General features: G+C 42.7%; 1 protein-coding gene across 1 annotated transcript; it reads right to left on the bottom strand.

The window, feature by feature from the left end:
- Nucleotides 1-7263: 7263 nt before the first annotated feature.
- On the bottom strand, nt 7264-10595 carry LOC146675410 (NXPE family member 3-like). The gene is made up of 5 exons (XM_085402537.1): nt 10209-10595; nt 9822-10114; nt 9164-9234; nt 7898-8104; nt 7264-7820 (listed from the first exon to the last, which is right to left on the bottom strand). The coding sequence occupies exons 1-5, from the start codon at nt 10593-10595 to the stop codon at nt 7264-7266; spliced, it is 1515 nt and encodes a 504-aa protein (XP_085258663.1).
- Nucleotides 10596-18444: the final 7849 nt, after the last annotated feature.

Below are 18444 nucleotides of genomic sequence, written 5' to 3'. Positions count from 1 at the left end.
ATGCAGACTGGAGCAGACAGGGATTGAAACGCCAGCCTTGTAATTATTAGGTGACCTGCTCTACCAAATGAGCTACAGCTACCCCATTGTGAGTGACAGGAAGGTTCTATATTCAAAGCTTTGTGGGACCTTTCTACCTCCTGTGCTTACTGAGTTTTCTCCAAGTACTTTCGTTTCTTCCATCTCTACTTCCAGGAGCTCAGCAGCTATAAAGGTCATCTACCAACCAGAAGGTTGGTGGTTTAATCCCTGGCTGCTCTAAATATCCTTAGACAAGATACTAACCCCAGATTGACCTCTAATGCATCCATTAGATTATGAATGTGTGTGAATGTTTAAACAGAAAGCACTTAAGCATAGAAAAAAAGTGCTTGTATGAGTGGGTGAATGAAGTTGAGTAAAGTAGAGACTGTATAAGGACCAGTTTCTCTCACAGCCCAAAGACATGCACAGTTAACGACACATTCTAAACTGGATGCAGGTGTCAATAAATAAATAAAGTTTTAACTTCTTAACATCAGCCAGATCTTCAGGTATCCATTTAAGGTTTGGTTATGTTTTGGGTGTGTTTACTGTATATCTGAGTGTCAAACACATGAAATTTCCATACATAAAAACACATAAAAAGAGGTACGGTCAACCTTACACCTATTTCTTTCTCAGTGAATACCTGGTTGATGTTATGAGGTTAGCAATATTTGAGAATAGTGGTCAGTAATACGAGAAAAATACCTGAAAGTATAAAACATCAAGCACAAGTTGTGTTAACAAGGTATTTGATCTTCTAAGAATGAACACATAAAAATGGATTTCATGCATGAGTGTAGAGTTGTTGAAAAGCCTAATGGATGGATACTATAATCTAATATATATTGTTGGAATAACTGAATGTACTGTGAGGGGAGTGCATGTCACAGGGGAGATGGACTGCAGCTGCACCCGCTGTAGCTTTCCTTTGATCTGTTACTGCTGGAACATTCACAGTGTGGACCAGAGTGATTCAGTTTCAGATGAGGCTGTAAATGTTTCACGCTGCTTTAAGCACTTCACAAGTTCACAAGTTTTACGGACACTTATACATGTTGAGTAAAGTTACTGTAAACCTGTTAGACTTTAACACATATACATCTGACTAATGCAGACAGTGCCGAGTGTTACAACTGTCAAAATGCAACAGCAAGCTTGTGTCATTCATTTGATCTTTTTAAAATTCTGTGCATACTCACAGCTGTAGATTATGCAGCTGTGACAATTGTGTTCGCACATTTCACCCTAAGGAGACTTCAGCCCCATATTCTTCTTTCTTCAAATAAAAGTTTTAGTTTTCAAATATTATAAGGCCTTTAAAAAAAGCCAGGGTAACAAGTACCACAACAGCTTTCTGACAAAGAGCAGAGTAAAGGCAAAGTTCCACTCTGAGCTGCAGTTCAACTGCTTCATGAACTGGTGGCAGCGAACACAAGATTTAGCTCAGGGTCTCCAGAGTTTTAGTCCAAAAGCCACTGTGCCATAATTCATCAAAGCACAGATTCTGTAAATTATTTTTAGACAGTATAGTTTGAGAGCGAAAGTGCAGGAAAAAAAATCGTGTTGGATATCTATACTGATATGGACTGGTTAATATGTTAGGAGTGAAAGGCTGCCACATTGTGTGATGGAAGACATCCCAAAAAAATCAAATAAATACAATGATGGGGCATTTTTTCTCCCACTTCATTTTGCCGAATTTTCACCGCAACAACTGAAAAGGGTACAGGGTTGTTTGTATGACCCCCACACAATTGTATCCATCACTGAGGCATCACTGAGCTCCTGGACAGTCGAACGTTCGTCCTGATGCCGTTGGATGGACTGAAACATAATGTCCCAGAGGTGTTCTAATGGATTTGGATTTGTTATGGAAAATGCCAATAGGGCTCCACAGTGAAAGGCAGTGATCAGAGGGTCCACTACAGGACATCGGGCCCTCAGGGCAGTCTGTATATTTTGTTCAATTCAAGTTCTCCAATTCCAAAAATGATAAATATTACAACTGCTACAACAGCAGCATGTGAAAAATTTGCATTGATTGTGACTGATGTTACAACATGGAGCTGCAAGAATTCATTCTTAATGATACAATTATGGAGCCTTTTCACTTAGTTTTAGGGATCAACAGCAAAACGTAATTAAAAATATATAATTCAAAGTTGATTGTTTTGAATTTTATATGTCTTATCTTAGGCTTTAGAGAGGGAGGGTCTGATTAATAATTATATGCTCTCACTTTTATCAAACACTGCGTCAGATTTACTTTGGAGTGTTCCTTTAACTGGGTAGCCACAAAGAAATCATATCAGTCCTCCTTTAAACAGCAGCACAGTCCACAATGGAGTTCTGAGGGCTGGCAGTGGATTAAGTCAGATAAAGCTGTTTGTTGCTATTCTTGAGAACATGTTTTTTCAGCTGGTTTTTACTGCTTCCTTGTAGGTTTGGCTTTTGCTCTTACAGGCCTCATTCTCTTCACTCCATTTGTGTTCAAACCACACAGGGTTGTCTCTTCCTGTTAGACACTCACTTTGCCACTGCTGCAAACTCACATCAAACTCTTACTTTTGACTTACAACTTGCTTTTATGACTTCCTTGCTCATCATGTAAAATGCAAAAATAAGAACAGAACATCATTAAGAAAAAGCACAACAGCAGATGAGGTGGATCAGCTGCTGGTCTTAAAAAAAGTCTAAACTTTTGCTCCACCTACAGGCCTCCACCTTTGAAGTCCAGTGGTGGCATAACTAATTATAAATCCTGGAAACCAGTACATTCAAACTCTGAAGCATATCACAAAATATGTAATGCATTATTCTTTTTGATGCATGAAACAGACCTTAAGTCTTTTTTGCTTTCATTTTAGCTATGCACATTTCTGACTTTAGTCATGCGCGGTTTTTACATTAGCTTTGCTCAACACACAAACTGTCAAATGATTCATAAAGAAAAGGGGAAAAAAAAAAAAGGGGAAAAGAGCACCATAAAGCAAAAGATGCAGCTTTTACCACAACATCATGACCACATCACAGCTTTTAGGCAAGAAAAAGGTTGACAACAAATGAGCAAAATCTATACTGATACTTGCCGTTTTAAGCGCACGTGTGCGTTCACTCATTTGTGTCAGGTTAAAAACAACTGTAAGACAATTTAAAAGAAAATGAAACACAATTTCTTTATTAAAGGGCGAGGGGTGGGGGTGTTACAAAGCAGTTTTTATGCTGACTGCTAACAGTGATCAAGGATTATGATAGTCACTTTCATTATTCACACAATGTGTTAGCAGAGATCTGGCCTACTGATCAGCCACACTTCTTGTGATGAGGCACTTGTTAGTCAACTCATCCTCGACTGTAATTCCTGCATCCAAATAGTTCAGATTGCTGCTCTGAGCCTGGTTCTGCTGCAGGTTTCTTCCCGTTAAAAGGGAGTTTTTCCTTCCCACTGCAGCCAAAGTGTTTGCTCATCGGGGTTAAATGATTGTTGTTTTTTTTCTTTGTATGTATTATTTCAGGGTCTATCTTGCCTTGAAGCGACTTCTTTTGTGATTTGGCGCTATATAAATAAATTTGAATTAAATCGAATTGAATTAAAATCCCTCACCAGGTGCTGGCTGAAATGTTTATAAGAACATGGACAGAAAAAAAAAAGCTGCATCTTTTGTATTTTTCATATAAACAAATGTGTCAGGATACAATAGAGACAATTTAAAAACTTAAATCTCAAAGTATCCGGTGAAATTAAGAGATATATATTCTGATGAAAACACTCGTTTTAAATCACACCCAGACCACATAACCGTATTAGAAAGATTCATGTTGTGGCTTCATTATTTATTAGTCCTTTTCATTAGTGCTGTCAGCATTAATCTCGGTAGAATAAAGTTGACGCCATAACTGCATTAACGCGGCAAATCTCCGTTAGCGAGTATCTCCCCGTCTGTCATGTTTCAGCTGTGTGGCAGGCAGGGATTGGACCCAAACGCAAACTCACTGGAGACAGGATTGAACTCAAAAGGGCAGCTTTTATTGCTGAACACAAAAACTCTACAAAAATCTAAACTGGGAAGACTAACAAAACACACAGGGAGCTACACACAGCATGAGGGAGACTACGACACTGACAAAGAGAAACACAGAGCTTAAATACACAGAGGGATAACGAGGGAATGAGACACAGAAGGAGAGCACAGCTGGGAGTAATCAGGCTGGACGAGACAAGGGAAGCAAAACAGGAAACACTCACATGAGACATGGACCTTCAAAGTAAAACAGGAAACACACTGACTGAATTCTAAACATTCAAACTTAACAGCAACTGGGGAGACAGAACATAGGAACCTGAAACATGGTACAAAAACGTCACAGTGGACATAACATGGAACACAGGGAAGCCATATGACAAAGCCAAAGAACTAAACCTATGATAACCATAACAGACCTAGGGAAACAAGAAACAGTACAACAAAGGTCTCAAAACATAAACCATAATATAAAAACACAAGATCTCTTCAAAATAAAATAGGAAACATAATGAGACGCAGACATGACAACCAGAACTTGACAACGTAAGACACAGACATGAAACACATGAAGAGCAGGGGAGACTTAACATGGGTTGGAAACACAAGGGGGAACTAATGAGCTTAAACATACTATAAACATCAAAATGAACTAAAACCCAGGATCGTGACACCGTCTGTGCGGCTGGACGGTGCAAACGCGTTAAAGAGCTAGTCGCACTATATCATTGATGCCGTACCTGTAATATTTAAGTGTATCACTCAAAACAAAGCAAAACCTGGACATCTGCATAAAATCCATAGAAATACATTCCAGAGTCAAACACATCCACGTGTTTGATTAGGCAGAAGATGGATGAGAAGCTGAAAGTCATTTCAGGTGATCCCCTTATTGAAATCCTTTGCACCATTCACTACTTTTACCAGGAGTAAACATGAGTCTGATCCAGCTGTACCAGTGAACCAGAATGTTATGGAACTGGATGTTGGAGCGCTGCAGCATGATTTTTTCTGGAACGACCTCCACAGTCTGAGACCCACTGAATCAAATTAAATGCTTTTTTAAACAAGAAAATGCCATACATTCAGAATTAATGAATTAATTAAATTAAGTCTTAATTAAAGCTAGGTTAAAATATAAAAAATATGTCAGCACATACACAGGCTGCAGAGACTGTCTTAAGAGACAAAGCTGTTATCAAGTTGAAGTTAATCACTGCACACACGACTGAAGCTTTGCAATGTCTGGAATTATGTGAGACCCAGGAAGGGGGGTCTTTCAATAAAAAGAGGAGGGTGTTTTTCTCAAACGACAACAAAAACGCTACCAGGAAAAGCCACCGATACTACACTTTTACCCACATGACATACAAATGATATTTTCTTCAGTTTCTCAAGGTTAAAAAAGCAGCGACATAAAAACATCTTGTTAAAAAAGATCCAGTTCATTTCCATGCTCAAAAGACTTGCTAAATAAACTCAGATAATGAAAAAAAATAGTGTAAAATAGACAAGAAATGTGTGTAGAGGTGTGTATAGGTTGTCAAAACATGGTTTCCTGTGTCAAATGTTAATTATTTCTTTGAAACTTTATCATGATAACTGACTTCTTCCTGTGTTATACAGTAACTATGGCCACTAGAAGGTGCTGTTAATATGAATAGAAATTATGTAAGTTGTAATTAAAGAGCAAACTCTTTGGCTGAAAACCCATAATTCATTAATAAACAATTAAACCAATTTCCCTTGGGATAAATAAAGTATTATCAATCAAATAATCAATTAATCAATATGGATACTGTTAAAGTTTAACTTACTGGCTGCTGCTAGTATTGGCAGCTCTCTACCCAGTCTACAGGATATTTACACCTCACGCTGCATTCATAAAGACACTAGCATCATGGCTAACCTGCATGACCCCTCCAACCAACTGTTTACTCCTCTTCCATCCGGAAGACTTGAAGGAAGACAGTTGCCAGAAACAGAGGGGGCTGGCAGCTCAGACGAGCCTCTAATCGCAACATCCCAGTGGCTGATTAAATGTGATTATTATGAGTGTACTTGACCTAGGAATGGTGTGTACTCCAGGTGTTTTATTTAATGGACGCCAGGCAGGGTGGTTTCCAGCACTTGGTTAAGCCACTCCGTCTGGCCATTAGTCTGGGAATGATAACCAGAGGACAGACTAACCTGGGCGCCACTCATCACCATTATCATCATCATTATCGTTTATTTACATAGTACTTTAAAAACACACCTGGTAGACCAAAGTGCTGTACAATACAAATATTTATAGTAATAAAATAGCAGAAACCAGACATAGCAATAACATTCATAAAAATGTCAGGTACCCACAGAGTAAGAATAAAAATAGGTTTTTAATCTGGACTTAAAAACTGGCACTAATGTAGCTTGTCTAATATGGAGAGGAAGGCTATTCCAAAGCATCGGAGCTGCTACAGAGAATGCTCAGTCTCCTCTAAGTTTCATCTGTGACTTAGGGACAGAAAGCCACAGTTTCTCAGCTGACCAAAGCGTACGCATGGGGACATGGGGCTTCAACAAATCAGACAAATAAACAGGTGCCAGACCCTTTTAGAGATTTAAAAACCAATAAAAGGACTTTAAAACGAATCCTAAATTCAATTGGAAGCCGATGTAGACAAGCTAAAACCAGAGTGATGTGGTCGAATTTCCTTCTGCCTCAAAAATATATCGGTTAAAGATCTGGAGCACATTCTACCAGATATTGTCCATATTTGTGGCGAATACAAAGGCATCACTACCTCAGATAGTACAAAATTTTAAGTCTTATTCTAATCAAAATAAACAGATACAAAAATGACATGAACAAGAGAAGTCTATTGAGAGTTTATTGAGCTTGTTTTAGAAAAGTGAATATGCTTGGCACCATAGTGCTCTTAGATCATGATTCTGATTGCAAAAGCTCCCAGGCAGGATTGTAGGGGTTAAGAAACTAGGCAAGGACATTATTCCATATTGATCAAGATGATACTTCAGATGAGTCATTAGGATCTTTTTTTTTAAATACCTTTGTGAAGGCTAAAATTGGCCTTGAAAATTTCAGCTTGAAAAACACTCATATCATTGAGGCCTAGACTGAAGATTAGTTTTTGCAATTTTTGAAAAGTTACTTTTGGATTTTTTTATAGTTTAGTTTAAAATTGTGCATGGACTGCCAAAATAAACACATCTATCCACCCTTTTGAGGACATATGTAGGACAAAAGAACATTAATCATGTTCTTGATAATTGAAGGTTGTGGGTGGAGCTCATGTGGCAGATGGTGGGCCACAACCATCTCCCAGGCATCCACTAGATGGACATTCAGTTCTTTGAACATATCCCTGAGCACCTTGTCCTGCTGTAATGAGTACCAATCACTGTTAGTAGATGCATGAAGGAAGGTCTTCAAACTTTTGGGGTTTCCAGTCCGAATGACAATCAGTGTGTCTGGAGCCCTGGACAGCAGCCGGACCATCGCTCTGCGGATGGTCTGCAGCCGGCGGATAAAGAACTCAATAGGGAAAGTGCCAAAGTGTGCCCAGATACCAAGCACTATGACCGTGTCCCTGCCTCCAGGCACCTCGTCGAGCTCATTGGCAATATAATGCAGCTCAATGGCTGGGACACTGACGGATCGTAGAGGAGGACCGTGGGTGCGGTATGTCACCAAAATGTTGTTTTTGTAGTCCAGGGACATCAAAGGTCCAATTGTTTTCTGGCTATGCATGTTAAATGCCTTTAGATCTAAAAAGGATTACACAGGGAATAAGTTAAGCAGCAATAAATCAGTCGATGCCAGAAAGGTTTAGTAGATCTGCTACCTGGTAGTGCTGCATCAAGGTACTCAAACCACTGCCTCATGGTGGAATCTCCATACATATGAACGGTTTTTCCTTTTAGACACTGAGTGATTGCTGAGGAAGAGTTGAACTGATGAATTGGGGTCACACCTAGTCTTCTCCACACACCTTGAAAGTAATAGCCAGAGGGTCCAGACCCCGCTCTGCTGCTAGGCACCTCTGACTCACCTGACCAATAAAACAAACAAACAATTGTATATTAGTGTATTTATTATACACACATGGTAAACATCAGATGATACAATGATACAATCACTAAAGAGAGAACACATTTTTACACTGCTAAAGTTAAAGATATTTCTCTATTCAGATTTTATATCTGATGTGTGATTAAGACATTATAGGGAGCAGCCCACAGTGGTCCTAAACCTAACTAGATTTTAATGGGGTCTATTATCCATTGAAGAATTTCCAAGCACTTTTACCACTACTGCTGCTAAGTGTGGGTAACTTTCAGGAAGCTTTATCACTATGCTCTGCGATTTTTTTAATGTCCTGAATGTGTGCAGAGTGAAAAGAAGTGGTTATGTCTTAAATTTATTTTTATTTTAAGTTTTTAATTTTGTGCGGAGGACCGAAGCTAGTAATGAGAGCTAGGATTCCAGCCGCAACTCAGGAGATTGACCTGAGTTGCTCTGGTTTTGTGCATAACCTTGTGAGACTACTGAGGGAGAATGTTCAGGGGACAACCAGAACTGTGGTGCCTACCAGTGTGCCAACATGTGCTGGAACAGAGCACATTGAAAAAGTAGAAGATTTTTGTCCACAGAGACACAACTTTAATGACCACAATCCCTATACTTGCCTAATTTTGACTTATGTCAAGTTACTTATAACTCAAGTTGAACAACCACTGTTTGACTAAGCGAGGGAAATCCGGAAGTCACTTCAAAGACAAATCCAAGAGAACTGAATGAAACTTAAAGGGAGCTATCTATGCCAAACAATATTACTGAAAGCAAGCTGAAGGTAATCTTACAAAATACAAAGGAAGATCAGCCTAAGTCAAATCTGGGAAGGGGTTTAATTTTTACTGGCCTATTCCATATCTTGTATTTTCATAATAGACCTTATTTTAGGAGATAATAGAATTGTAAAATGAATAATAAACTGCTTGCAATTAGTGCAACATCCATAGTGTTTTAGTTGAATACTGTAAGTGCTCCACTTACTCCTTTCAGTATTTTTTTTTGTTAGAGACACCAATAGTAAAGAATCAGGCTTTACCGTTCTGTTTGGGCAAAACGTTGACACTCGCCACTCCTGAAGGAGGAATAGCGACTTTCAGATTGACACCACTTAGGGAAAGAACACATATTGAAATATTTTAACAAAAATGGCAGAGAAATTTTATGTTTTCTAAACTAGAATTGAATCAAACACAGCAGTCAGCAAAAACACTTGGGTTTCACACATCAGCTGTCAGACAAGCTGGTGACACCCCCTTCAGGCACATTAACATAAAAAGAACATCACAATACAGTTTAAAAGTAAACTTCTTTCACTGTCACAACAAATCGTGAGTTACTCATTTATGCTTTGCCCAACTCTGCTCACATCCTCTGGCTGTAGTTTGTTGCATTGCAAATGCATGTTGTCAATAGGGAAGTTGCAGTCTCTCTGGTGCCACATAAATACTCATAACATGGTTGAGTTGCTTCTCCTGTCTCTACTTCACTATTTAAAATTTCACCTATCAGCCATCAGAAATGCCAATACTGATGATAATATCAGATAGCTAAATAATTGATAGCTGCCTGCTAATACATCAGTAGAGCTGTAATAAAATTGTTTTACTTTGATTCTAATTGATTAATTTTAGTTCTGCCTCTTCATACATAAAACTCCAGAGATTTACCACCTTTGGCATATAGGAAATGCTCACCTCTGAAAGAGCTTCTCCATGGTGCTAATTTTTTGTTTATATCCTCCATTGAAGTTGCTGATCCTGGTATCACAGCTTAGACTTTTTGGCTTGTAGCAGAACCATGGCTCATTTGTATGGAGGTCAGTGTAGTTGCACACAGGCTGCTGGGTTGGACGTAGACATACATTACAAGTGGTAGTTTCAGTGACTGAGCCTAACTGGAACTGGCTCTTGAAGAAAATCCTGTCAGGATGTTCTGTGTTCAGCCTTCTCAGCTCTGTGACTGCCTCACTGGGGTGAACCAGTATCACCTAGTCGGACAAAAAATTTGAATTTTATAGTCTGCTCTGTTTGTTTTAGCTTCAAAAGCAAACAAGCAATAATAGTTAACGTAATGAGCATCACCTGAACCTGTGCACTTCCTTCCCAAAGTAAAGTGAATATAGCAGAGTAGGAGCCATTAAGATGATCTAACACTTGCCCTGCCACACCAGCACCAAGGATTATGTTATGCAACCGGGCAAGTAAGACATCTCTCCCAGACTTCTTCAAGTGTCCCTGGAAATTGTGCATTTGAATCATAACCTCAAGTTTGTCTCCTATGTGCCACTGTCCCCCTCCCCATCTTGGGAGAATGGTAAAGGCACTGTGGGCTGGGTGACTGGTACTACTCAGGGAGAGAGGTGATGGTAAAGATGGAGTTTCAGGCCAAGCGATGGACTCTAATAGACGTTGTTCTTCAAGAGCTTCCTTGGTGGACAGTGGTTTTAACTTGCAGAAGTCATAATGCATGTCAGCAGGTGGAGTGACAGTGACAGGTCTTGGAATGATGAAGGTGGTGTTCACTTTAATCTGAAACTGGAAAGAGGGGAGAATATGACATTGACAAAAGGACATTCAACCAGGTATACATCATACAGCTATTCATCTTTAGTTCCTAGCACAGTATAATGAAAGATTCTTTTTGAAATAGTGTGTCATGCTTTCATTGTCTTGTATTAATGCAAATGTATAATGTTGCCTGTCAGCTGGTAATTCAATAGAATAAATGTATCACTGAACATAAATAACTGATTGACTTGTATGTCCAATACCATTCTTTTTTCTTTTCCATTAAAATAAGACAACAAGCTGATGTTTTAATAGCTACTGGAATATGACTGTTTCCTTGCTAGAGCTTTTGCACAATCGGTGAATACAGGTACAATAACTGTTGTTCAAAGGCTACTAAATAAAAAAAAAAAAAACAGAATATAAAAAGCTGTTTTCACTTTTCAACTTTCTTTATCCTGTTTCACAGTGTGAACGAGAGACATTGATTCACTTGTCCACACCACAAGGATATACAGCAACGACATTAGAATGTTATTCAGACTGGAGAAGTGCACATGGATGATAACAAAGAGAGGAGAGGTAGTCAGAACTGCAAAGGTAGACTTTCCAATTAAACATACATTTAAAATATAGTAAAATATAGCGGGGAGGTGGGGGTACATATTGGCTTTTCTAGCAGAGAGAGGAAGAGAGTGATGAGCCTTGGTAGGATTATATAAAGTCTGCACAGGTTGAGACTAAATTTAATCCAACTGTTCCAAACCTGATAAAAGACATATTTCTGATTTCTAAAACTATATGTCAGCTTTTTCAATTTAAATATTTTTACAATATTACATCATGCCAATTATCTATTGTTCGTGGCCTCGGGCTTGGACATTTTCTTGTAACAGTCTTTTTACTGCCCACCAATAGTGCCTGTAGTCTAAAGCAGGGGTGTCCAACTCCAGGCCTCAAGGTCCAGTGTGCTGCAGGTTTTAGGTGTGTCCTTGATCCAACACAGCTGATTTAAATGGCTAAAATACCTCCTCAACATGTCTTGAAGTTCTCCAGAGATCTAGTAATGAACTAATCATTTGATTGAGGTGTGTTGACCTAAGGTGAGATCTAAAACCTGCAGGGACACCGGCCCTTGAGGCCTAGAGTTGGACACCCCTGATCTAAACGATTAGACTAAAGGTAAGTCTAAAGGAATTTGTGTTTTGAATACAGTGAATGTATTCATTGAATGTCAGTCCAGTATGGCTTGAGTTTTGGGGAATCCTAGACCATGTGCCTCCGCTGAATTGTCTCCAGAATTGTCTCCAGCAGGACATTTGATTTCTGTTATGGCTGTGGTGGCAGACGCGTGGAGCGTTGAGAGGAGGACCCAAGCGCAAGTACTGACTAGGAGTGAGCTTTTTTTTTTATTTATTTATTTTTTTATAGTGGCCAAACGAAAAACAAATGACAGCTGAGCATGCCAGCGACTAAACTAACAAAAAAACCTAAACTGGAAGGAGCATGAAACATAAAAACCTGAAACGGGGAAACATGGAACATGCAGACCAACGGCGAGAGACACAGGACTGAGAACATGAAGAACTCAGCAGGTGATACACTTGAGAAATGCAAGAGAACATGCAGATGAACAAACAACAAACAGAAGAAGACACAGGGCTAAAGTACACAGGGAAACAGGAGGGACTAAACAGGCATCACGAGAAAGGGAGGAGGCACACAGACATAAGGCAAGGACTATCAAAGCATTATTTGTGACGAGCTCATCAGCTTACTAAAAAAGAACGGTAGCTAGCTTGTACTGTTGGGACGTAATATTGTTATAAGCTAAGATGACCTTAAAAGAGCGGGGCTACATGTGGTGATGCTAGCTAGTGTTACAGATGTGTTGATGACACCTGGGTCAAAATCAAAACCCAAGAAGTAGAATCCTTCACTGCACACATTAACTCTGTGGATAAAAACATAAAGTCCACCAGCGAAGACACAAAGGATAACTGTTTGCCATTCCTGGACTGTGCCGTGTGCATCGAAGAGAATGGAAACCTCAACACTGAAGTTTACCGGAAGCCCACACACACGGATCAATACCTCGTCTTTGGCTCCCACCACCCTCTGGAACATTAACTTGGAGTAATCGGGATCCTACAACACCGAGCAGAAAATGTTCCCTCTAAGTCTGAGGCGAAACACAGGGAACACACACATGTAAAGGAAGCTCTTAAAACATGCAGTTATCCTAATTGGGCTTTCATCAAATCAGCAAAGAGGCACAGAAAAGTAGATCAGACACCAGCGAGGGAGGATAAGAAAGACAAATGCAACAACATTGTCGTCCCCTATGTAGCCGGTGTATCAGAGAAACTCAGGAGAGTCTTCTCCAAGCACGACATCCCATTTTACTTCAGGCCCAGCAACACGCTCAGACAGAAACTTCTTCATCCCAAAGACCAAACTCCTAAACACAAGCTCAACAACATATTGTAGCTTTTCCAAGATGGCGCGGCCACATCCAGACGCCTTCCTGACCGCTCCGCTCCGACTATCCACTTTTCTTGTTTTTTACTTATTTTTTGCTCTGGTTTACATCCCAAAATCCTCTAGTCTTATAGTATACGACAGCGGATCACTTGTAAACATCGGTGCCAAGGTTGCACATCTAATCTTGGACACTTTTAAACCTGACCCTTCCTGGCCGCCAGAGATTCTACGCGGCGCGGAGAACAAGAAAGGACGGGCCGCTCATCCGAGGCGCAGAACAAAGAAGCGCCGGGGAAAACGCGCTGGTATTAGGAACAGACTGAGACAGCAGGCGCATCGCGCACCACTGCCCAGTATCCTACTGGCCAATGTACAATCCATGGAGAACAAGCTCGATGACCTAAGAGCAAGGGTCACCTTCCAACGTGACACGAGGGACTGCAACATTCTGTGCTTCACGGAGACATGGCTGACCCCCACCGTGCCGGACCAGGCCGTAACTCCGTCGGATTCATTCTTTGTGCTCCGCGCGGACAGAACGGCAGAGTCGAACAAAACCAAAGGTGGAGGAGTGTGTTTCATGGTAAACAGAAAGTGGTGTGATGCCAGGAGCATTTCTACTCTCTCCAGCGGCTGCTCGCCACATCTGGAGTTCCTGAGCATTAAGTGCCGCCCTTTCTATCTGCCCCGTGAGTTCACCTCAGTCATCGCCACGGTGGTCTACATCCCACCCCAAGCGGACACAGGTATGGCTTTGTCCGAATTACATGATGCGCTGAGCTCGCTTCAAAACAAGGACCCGGGCGCAGCCCTCATTGTAGCAGGAGACTTTAACAAAGCGAACCTCAGACAAGTCATGCCAAACTTTTACCAGCATGTCTCGTGTCCAACGAGAGGGGATCGGATTTTGGATCACTGCTACACGCCATATAAGCAGGGCTACAAAGCTGTCTCACACCCGGCTTTTGGGAAGTCTGACCACAACGCCATCTTCCTCATTCCCCAGTATAAAAAAAGCATACGGAGGGAAGAAGTAACCATGAGGGAGGTAAAACGGTGGACTGCCCAATCAGAAGCTACGCTACAGGACGCACTCAACGACGTAGACTGGGACATGTTCAGAGCATGCGCAGTCGACATCAACGAGTTTACGGAAGTAGCAGTATGCTTCGTCAACATGCTAGCGGAGGAGATTATCCCCACTGCGAGAGTCACCACATTCCCAAACCAGAAACCGTGGATGGACAGATCGATCCGCACTGCAGTAAACGCCAGGACCGCCTCCTACAACGCGGGTCTCGCCACTGGCGATATGAGCGCCTACAAAGCGGCCTCATACGGCGTGCGGCGCGCGGTGAGAGATGCCAAACGCCGGTACCGGGAACGTGTGGAGTCCCGCTTCCACCAGGGCGACACACGGAGTATGTGGCACGGACTACGCACCATTACGGACTACAAAGCCAGGGACACTGCGCCGATCAACGCCGACTCTGCATTCACCAACGAGCTGAATCGATTCTACGCCCGTTTCGAGGTTAGCCAGGCGGCTAATGCTATCTACCGCCTGACTACCGAGGACAGTGACGTCATCAGCGAGAGAGCGGTGACCAGCATCGCGGAGCATGACGTCCGAGCGGTACTGAGGAGAGTGAACACAAGGAAAGCGGCGGGGCCAGACGGCATCACCGGCCGTCTGCTGCGCTGCTGTGCTGACCAGCTAGCAGGTGTGTTCACTTACATCTTCAACGAGTCCCTGGCGAAGTCTGTGGTCCCCACATGCTTCAAAAGATCCACCATCATCCCTGTGCCCAAGAACAGCAAACCCTCATCCCTGAACAGTTGCACTGACCTCGGTAGTAATGAAGGTGTTTGAGAGGCTGCTGAAGAACATCATCTCCTCCTCCATCCCAGACACCACAGATCCGCTGCAGTTTGCCTACAGATCCAACAGATCCACCGAGGATGCCATCGCCCACGTCCTACACACCACTCTCAGCCATGTGGACAAGAAACAGGGTAACTATGTGCGAATGCTGTTTGTTGATTACAGTTCAGCGTTTAACACAATAGTGCCCTGCAGACTGTTCACAAAGCTGAGGGAACTGGGACTTAACAGCCGTCTGTGTGCATGGGTGTTGGACTTCCTCACTGGCAGAACTCAGGTGGTGAGGGTGGGCAGGTGCTTCTCCAACAGCATCACCATCAACACAGGAGCACCTCAGGGATGTGTCCTCTCGCCACTGCTCTACTCCCTCTACACTTCAGACTGTGTGGCCACCCACGGCTCCAACACCATTGTGAAGTTTGCTGACGACACAGTGGTGTTGGGTGCCATCTCCAACAATGATGAGGCAGCCTACATGGATGAAGTGAAGAATCTGGCATCGTGGTGCCAGGACAACCACCTCCAGCTGAACGTCAGCAAGACCAAGGAGCTGGTGGTGGACTTCAGAAGGGGTCAGCACAGAGACTACAAGCCCATTATCATCAATGGAGCTCCAGTGGAGAGGGTGCAGTCCTTCAAGTATCTTGGTGTCCACATCTCCTCAGACCTGACATGGGCTGCCCACATTCAGGTCCAGACCAAAAAGGCTAGGCAGCGCCTGTATCACCTACGACAACTGAGGAAGTTCAGGGTCTCTCCAAAGATCCTCAGGATTTTCTATACAGGCGCTGTGGAGAGCATCCTCACACAGAACATGACATCGTGGTTTGGGAACAGCTGTGTGAAGGACCAAAAAGCTCTCCAGAGAGTGATCCGTACAGCAGAACGCTGCTGCAGGATTGCTCTCCCCCCGCTTCAGGACACCTACACCAGGAGATGCCGGACTAGAGCAGCGCAGATACTGAAGGACCCGTCCCATCCTGGCAACAAACTGTTCCAACTTCTGCAATCTGGTAGAAGGTTCCGCATCTTCAAGGACAAGGACAAGGCAAGGACAGAGAGACTCAAGAGGAGCTTCTATCCCCAAGCCATCCGTGCCCTAAACACACACACCCGCCCTCTCACATCATCTATAATTGACTGAGACAGGACTCTCTTCCAAACACTCTAAACCAAGGCACAATGTACATTTCAAATTCCTTTAATTTTAAATATGTTTATATTGTCTATCCTGTAAAATGGTCAGATGTCTATTCATATTAATGTACAGAACTCACCTGCTTGCTGCTACTACTGCACATTCACCCAGTGTATATACTACATGTAGATGTGTATATACTATATGTAGATATATATAATGTTCTTCCTCTACACCCCCCCCCAAATTTTTGCACATGTCGAGGAGCGTGTCTGGCTACATTTCGCTGTGTGTTATACTTGTATAACTATGCATGTGACAAATAAAGAACCTTGAACCTAGCTGTACAGTGCAGCTTTCATACCTTGGCTCGTGTGATTAGGTAGAGGATCAAGAGGGGGTCGATGACCCTCTTGCGGACACTCCCATAGGGCTTAAAAGCTGGGACTCTCCACCAATTGTGCTCAGAACTGAAGAAGCTTCTCGAATGAGAGGTGAAACGTCTTCAAGAAAACTTAAAGAAGTCCAGACGCTTTTCTTTTCAAACTCCTTAGATTGCGATGACCTGGATGCCTGAGAACCTTCACAGACATATAGCTAGCGTTTGCCATGTTAGCTAATTACCTTCACCAGGTGGGCCACAGGTGTATAGTTGGGAGTTCGCCTTGTAATCGGAAGGTTGCCGGTTCGAGCCCCGGCTTGGACAGTCTCAGTCGTTGTGTCCTTGGGCAAGACACTTCACCCGTTGCCTACTGGTGGTGGTCAGAGGGTTGACCAGTGTCCGGCAGCCTCGCCTCTGTAAGTGCTCCCCAGGGTGGCTGTGGCTACAATGTAGCTTGCCATCACCAGTGTGTGAATGTGTGTGTGAATGGGTGGATGACTGGATGTGTAAAGCGCTTTGGGGTCCTTAGGGACTAGTAAAGCGCTATATAAATACAGGCCATTTACTAACCCCAAGTTGCTCTCCATATCATCGGAGTATGAATTTGAGTGAATGTACTTCACCATGTATAGAGAAAGTGCTTTTGATTGGGTGAATGTGACATGAGCACTTTGAGTACTCCGGGGAGAGTAGAAAAGCGCTATATAAGAATCAGTCCGTATACAATTTAAAACAGGAAACACAAGACAGGTGTGGAGACAAGGAAGACACAGGAGATGCACGAACATAGACACTGACTAGACAAGAAAGGTGTAACACAGGAGAGGCAAAGAAGTAAAATCCAAGATCCAAAATTCACTAAAACACAACAAGACACTAATGGCAACAACCAATATTTATAATCAAAGAACAAAAACTGAGTCAGTAGACTCAGGACCATGACAGACACCTCCCTGCTGAATTCCACTTTTCTAAAAAGAAAGAGATAGAATAAGAAAAAAAAACTTAACCTGTAAAACACACTAGTCACACTTAAACCCTGGGACACTCCAAACAACCTCAACACAACGAGATCACAGAGACAGAAACAGCAGTTCAGGTGCTGACCAGGTGGCAGGTGGCAGCAACAAAACCATTAAAACATACCCTCTTAGATGAGCCCTAGCTAGACTTAGACTTTTAGTAGGTAGTGGTGAAAGTGTGGTCGCCACATGTGGTTGTGTAGGTGGCAGCATAACAGAATGCTGGACAGGCTTGACTCAACTCCAGCTGGCGTGGAAAGTTGCAGGACCAGCTTTTCTGTGCCCTCAGTAGAGACACGTGACTGGAGCAGCTCTCCTGAGCCTCCAGCAGGCCCAGCAGGTGCAGAGACCTCTGTCTGAGGTGAACACAGCCAGAGGGGGATGCTGTGGCTGGGGCTGCGCAGTGCAATCAGTCTGTTCAGGCGATGCCCGCAATGCAAAGTCTTCAGCAGGCTGGATGAGCTCACTGAAGTCCCCAGCTGACCCCCAACTGACAAGACAGGATGATGGGCCGGCTCTCCTGATCAATATTTTCAAAATTCTTTACCAGAGGGATGGAGGGCACAGCCTGATTGCTGGCCCAATGATAAAATTGTCTTTAGCGACGTGAGAAACGAAGTAGCCATAGAATTTACAGTGCAAGTACAAAGAGTCCCTGCTTCTGAAACATTAATAGTCTTTTCATGCCTGAGCTCATGAGTCCAACGGGGAAGCTGCGCGACAGTGAGGCTGCGGTGATGCAGCCCACACGCTGGGCATCTGCTGCTGTGGTGGTCAATGCAAGCCCCAGATCGTGGACAAAGTCTTTCGAATCCTCAGGTAAATAGTCCATAATGCCAGGGTTAGCCATGACTATCCGGGCCAACTGAGCCCGAACGGACTCCTTCTTTTTGGATGGG

This window comes from Rhamphochromis longiceps, linkage group LG3 (genome assembly GCF_057381845.1).
Source record: "Rhamphochromis longiceps isolate RC_006_pf linkage group LG3, R_longiceps_female_GT1.1, whole genome shotgun sequence".
Classification (NCBI taxonomy): Eukaryota; Metazoa; Chordata; class Actinopteri; order Cichliformes; family Cichlidae; genus Rhamphochromis; species Rhamphochromis longiceps.
The sequence above is the reverse complement of the archived record's forward strand: the minus strand, read 5'-3'. Positions and strand labels throughout refer to the sequence as shown.

Coding starts and splice junctions, on each gene's coding strand:
- LOC146675410 (XM_085402537.1), bottom strand. CDS start 10,595: ATGCATTATGACTTCTGCAAGTTAAAACCACTGTCCACCAAGGAAGCT. Junction 10,115..10,208: donor AAGGAAGTGCACAGGTTCAG/GTGATGCTCATT, acceptor TTGTCCGACTAG/GTGATACTGGTTCACCCCAG. Junction 7,821..7,897: donor CCTTGATGCAGCACTACCAG/GTAGCAGATCTA, acceptor AATCCTTTTTAG/ATCTAAAGGCATTTAACATG.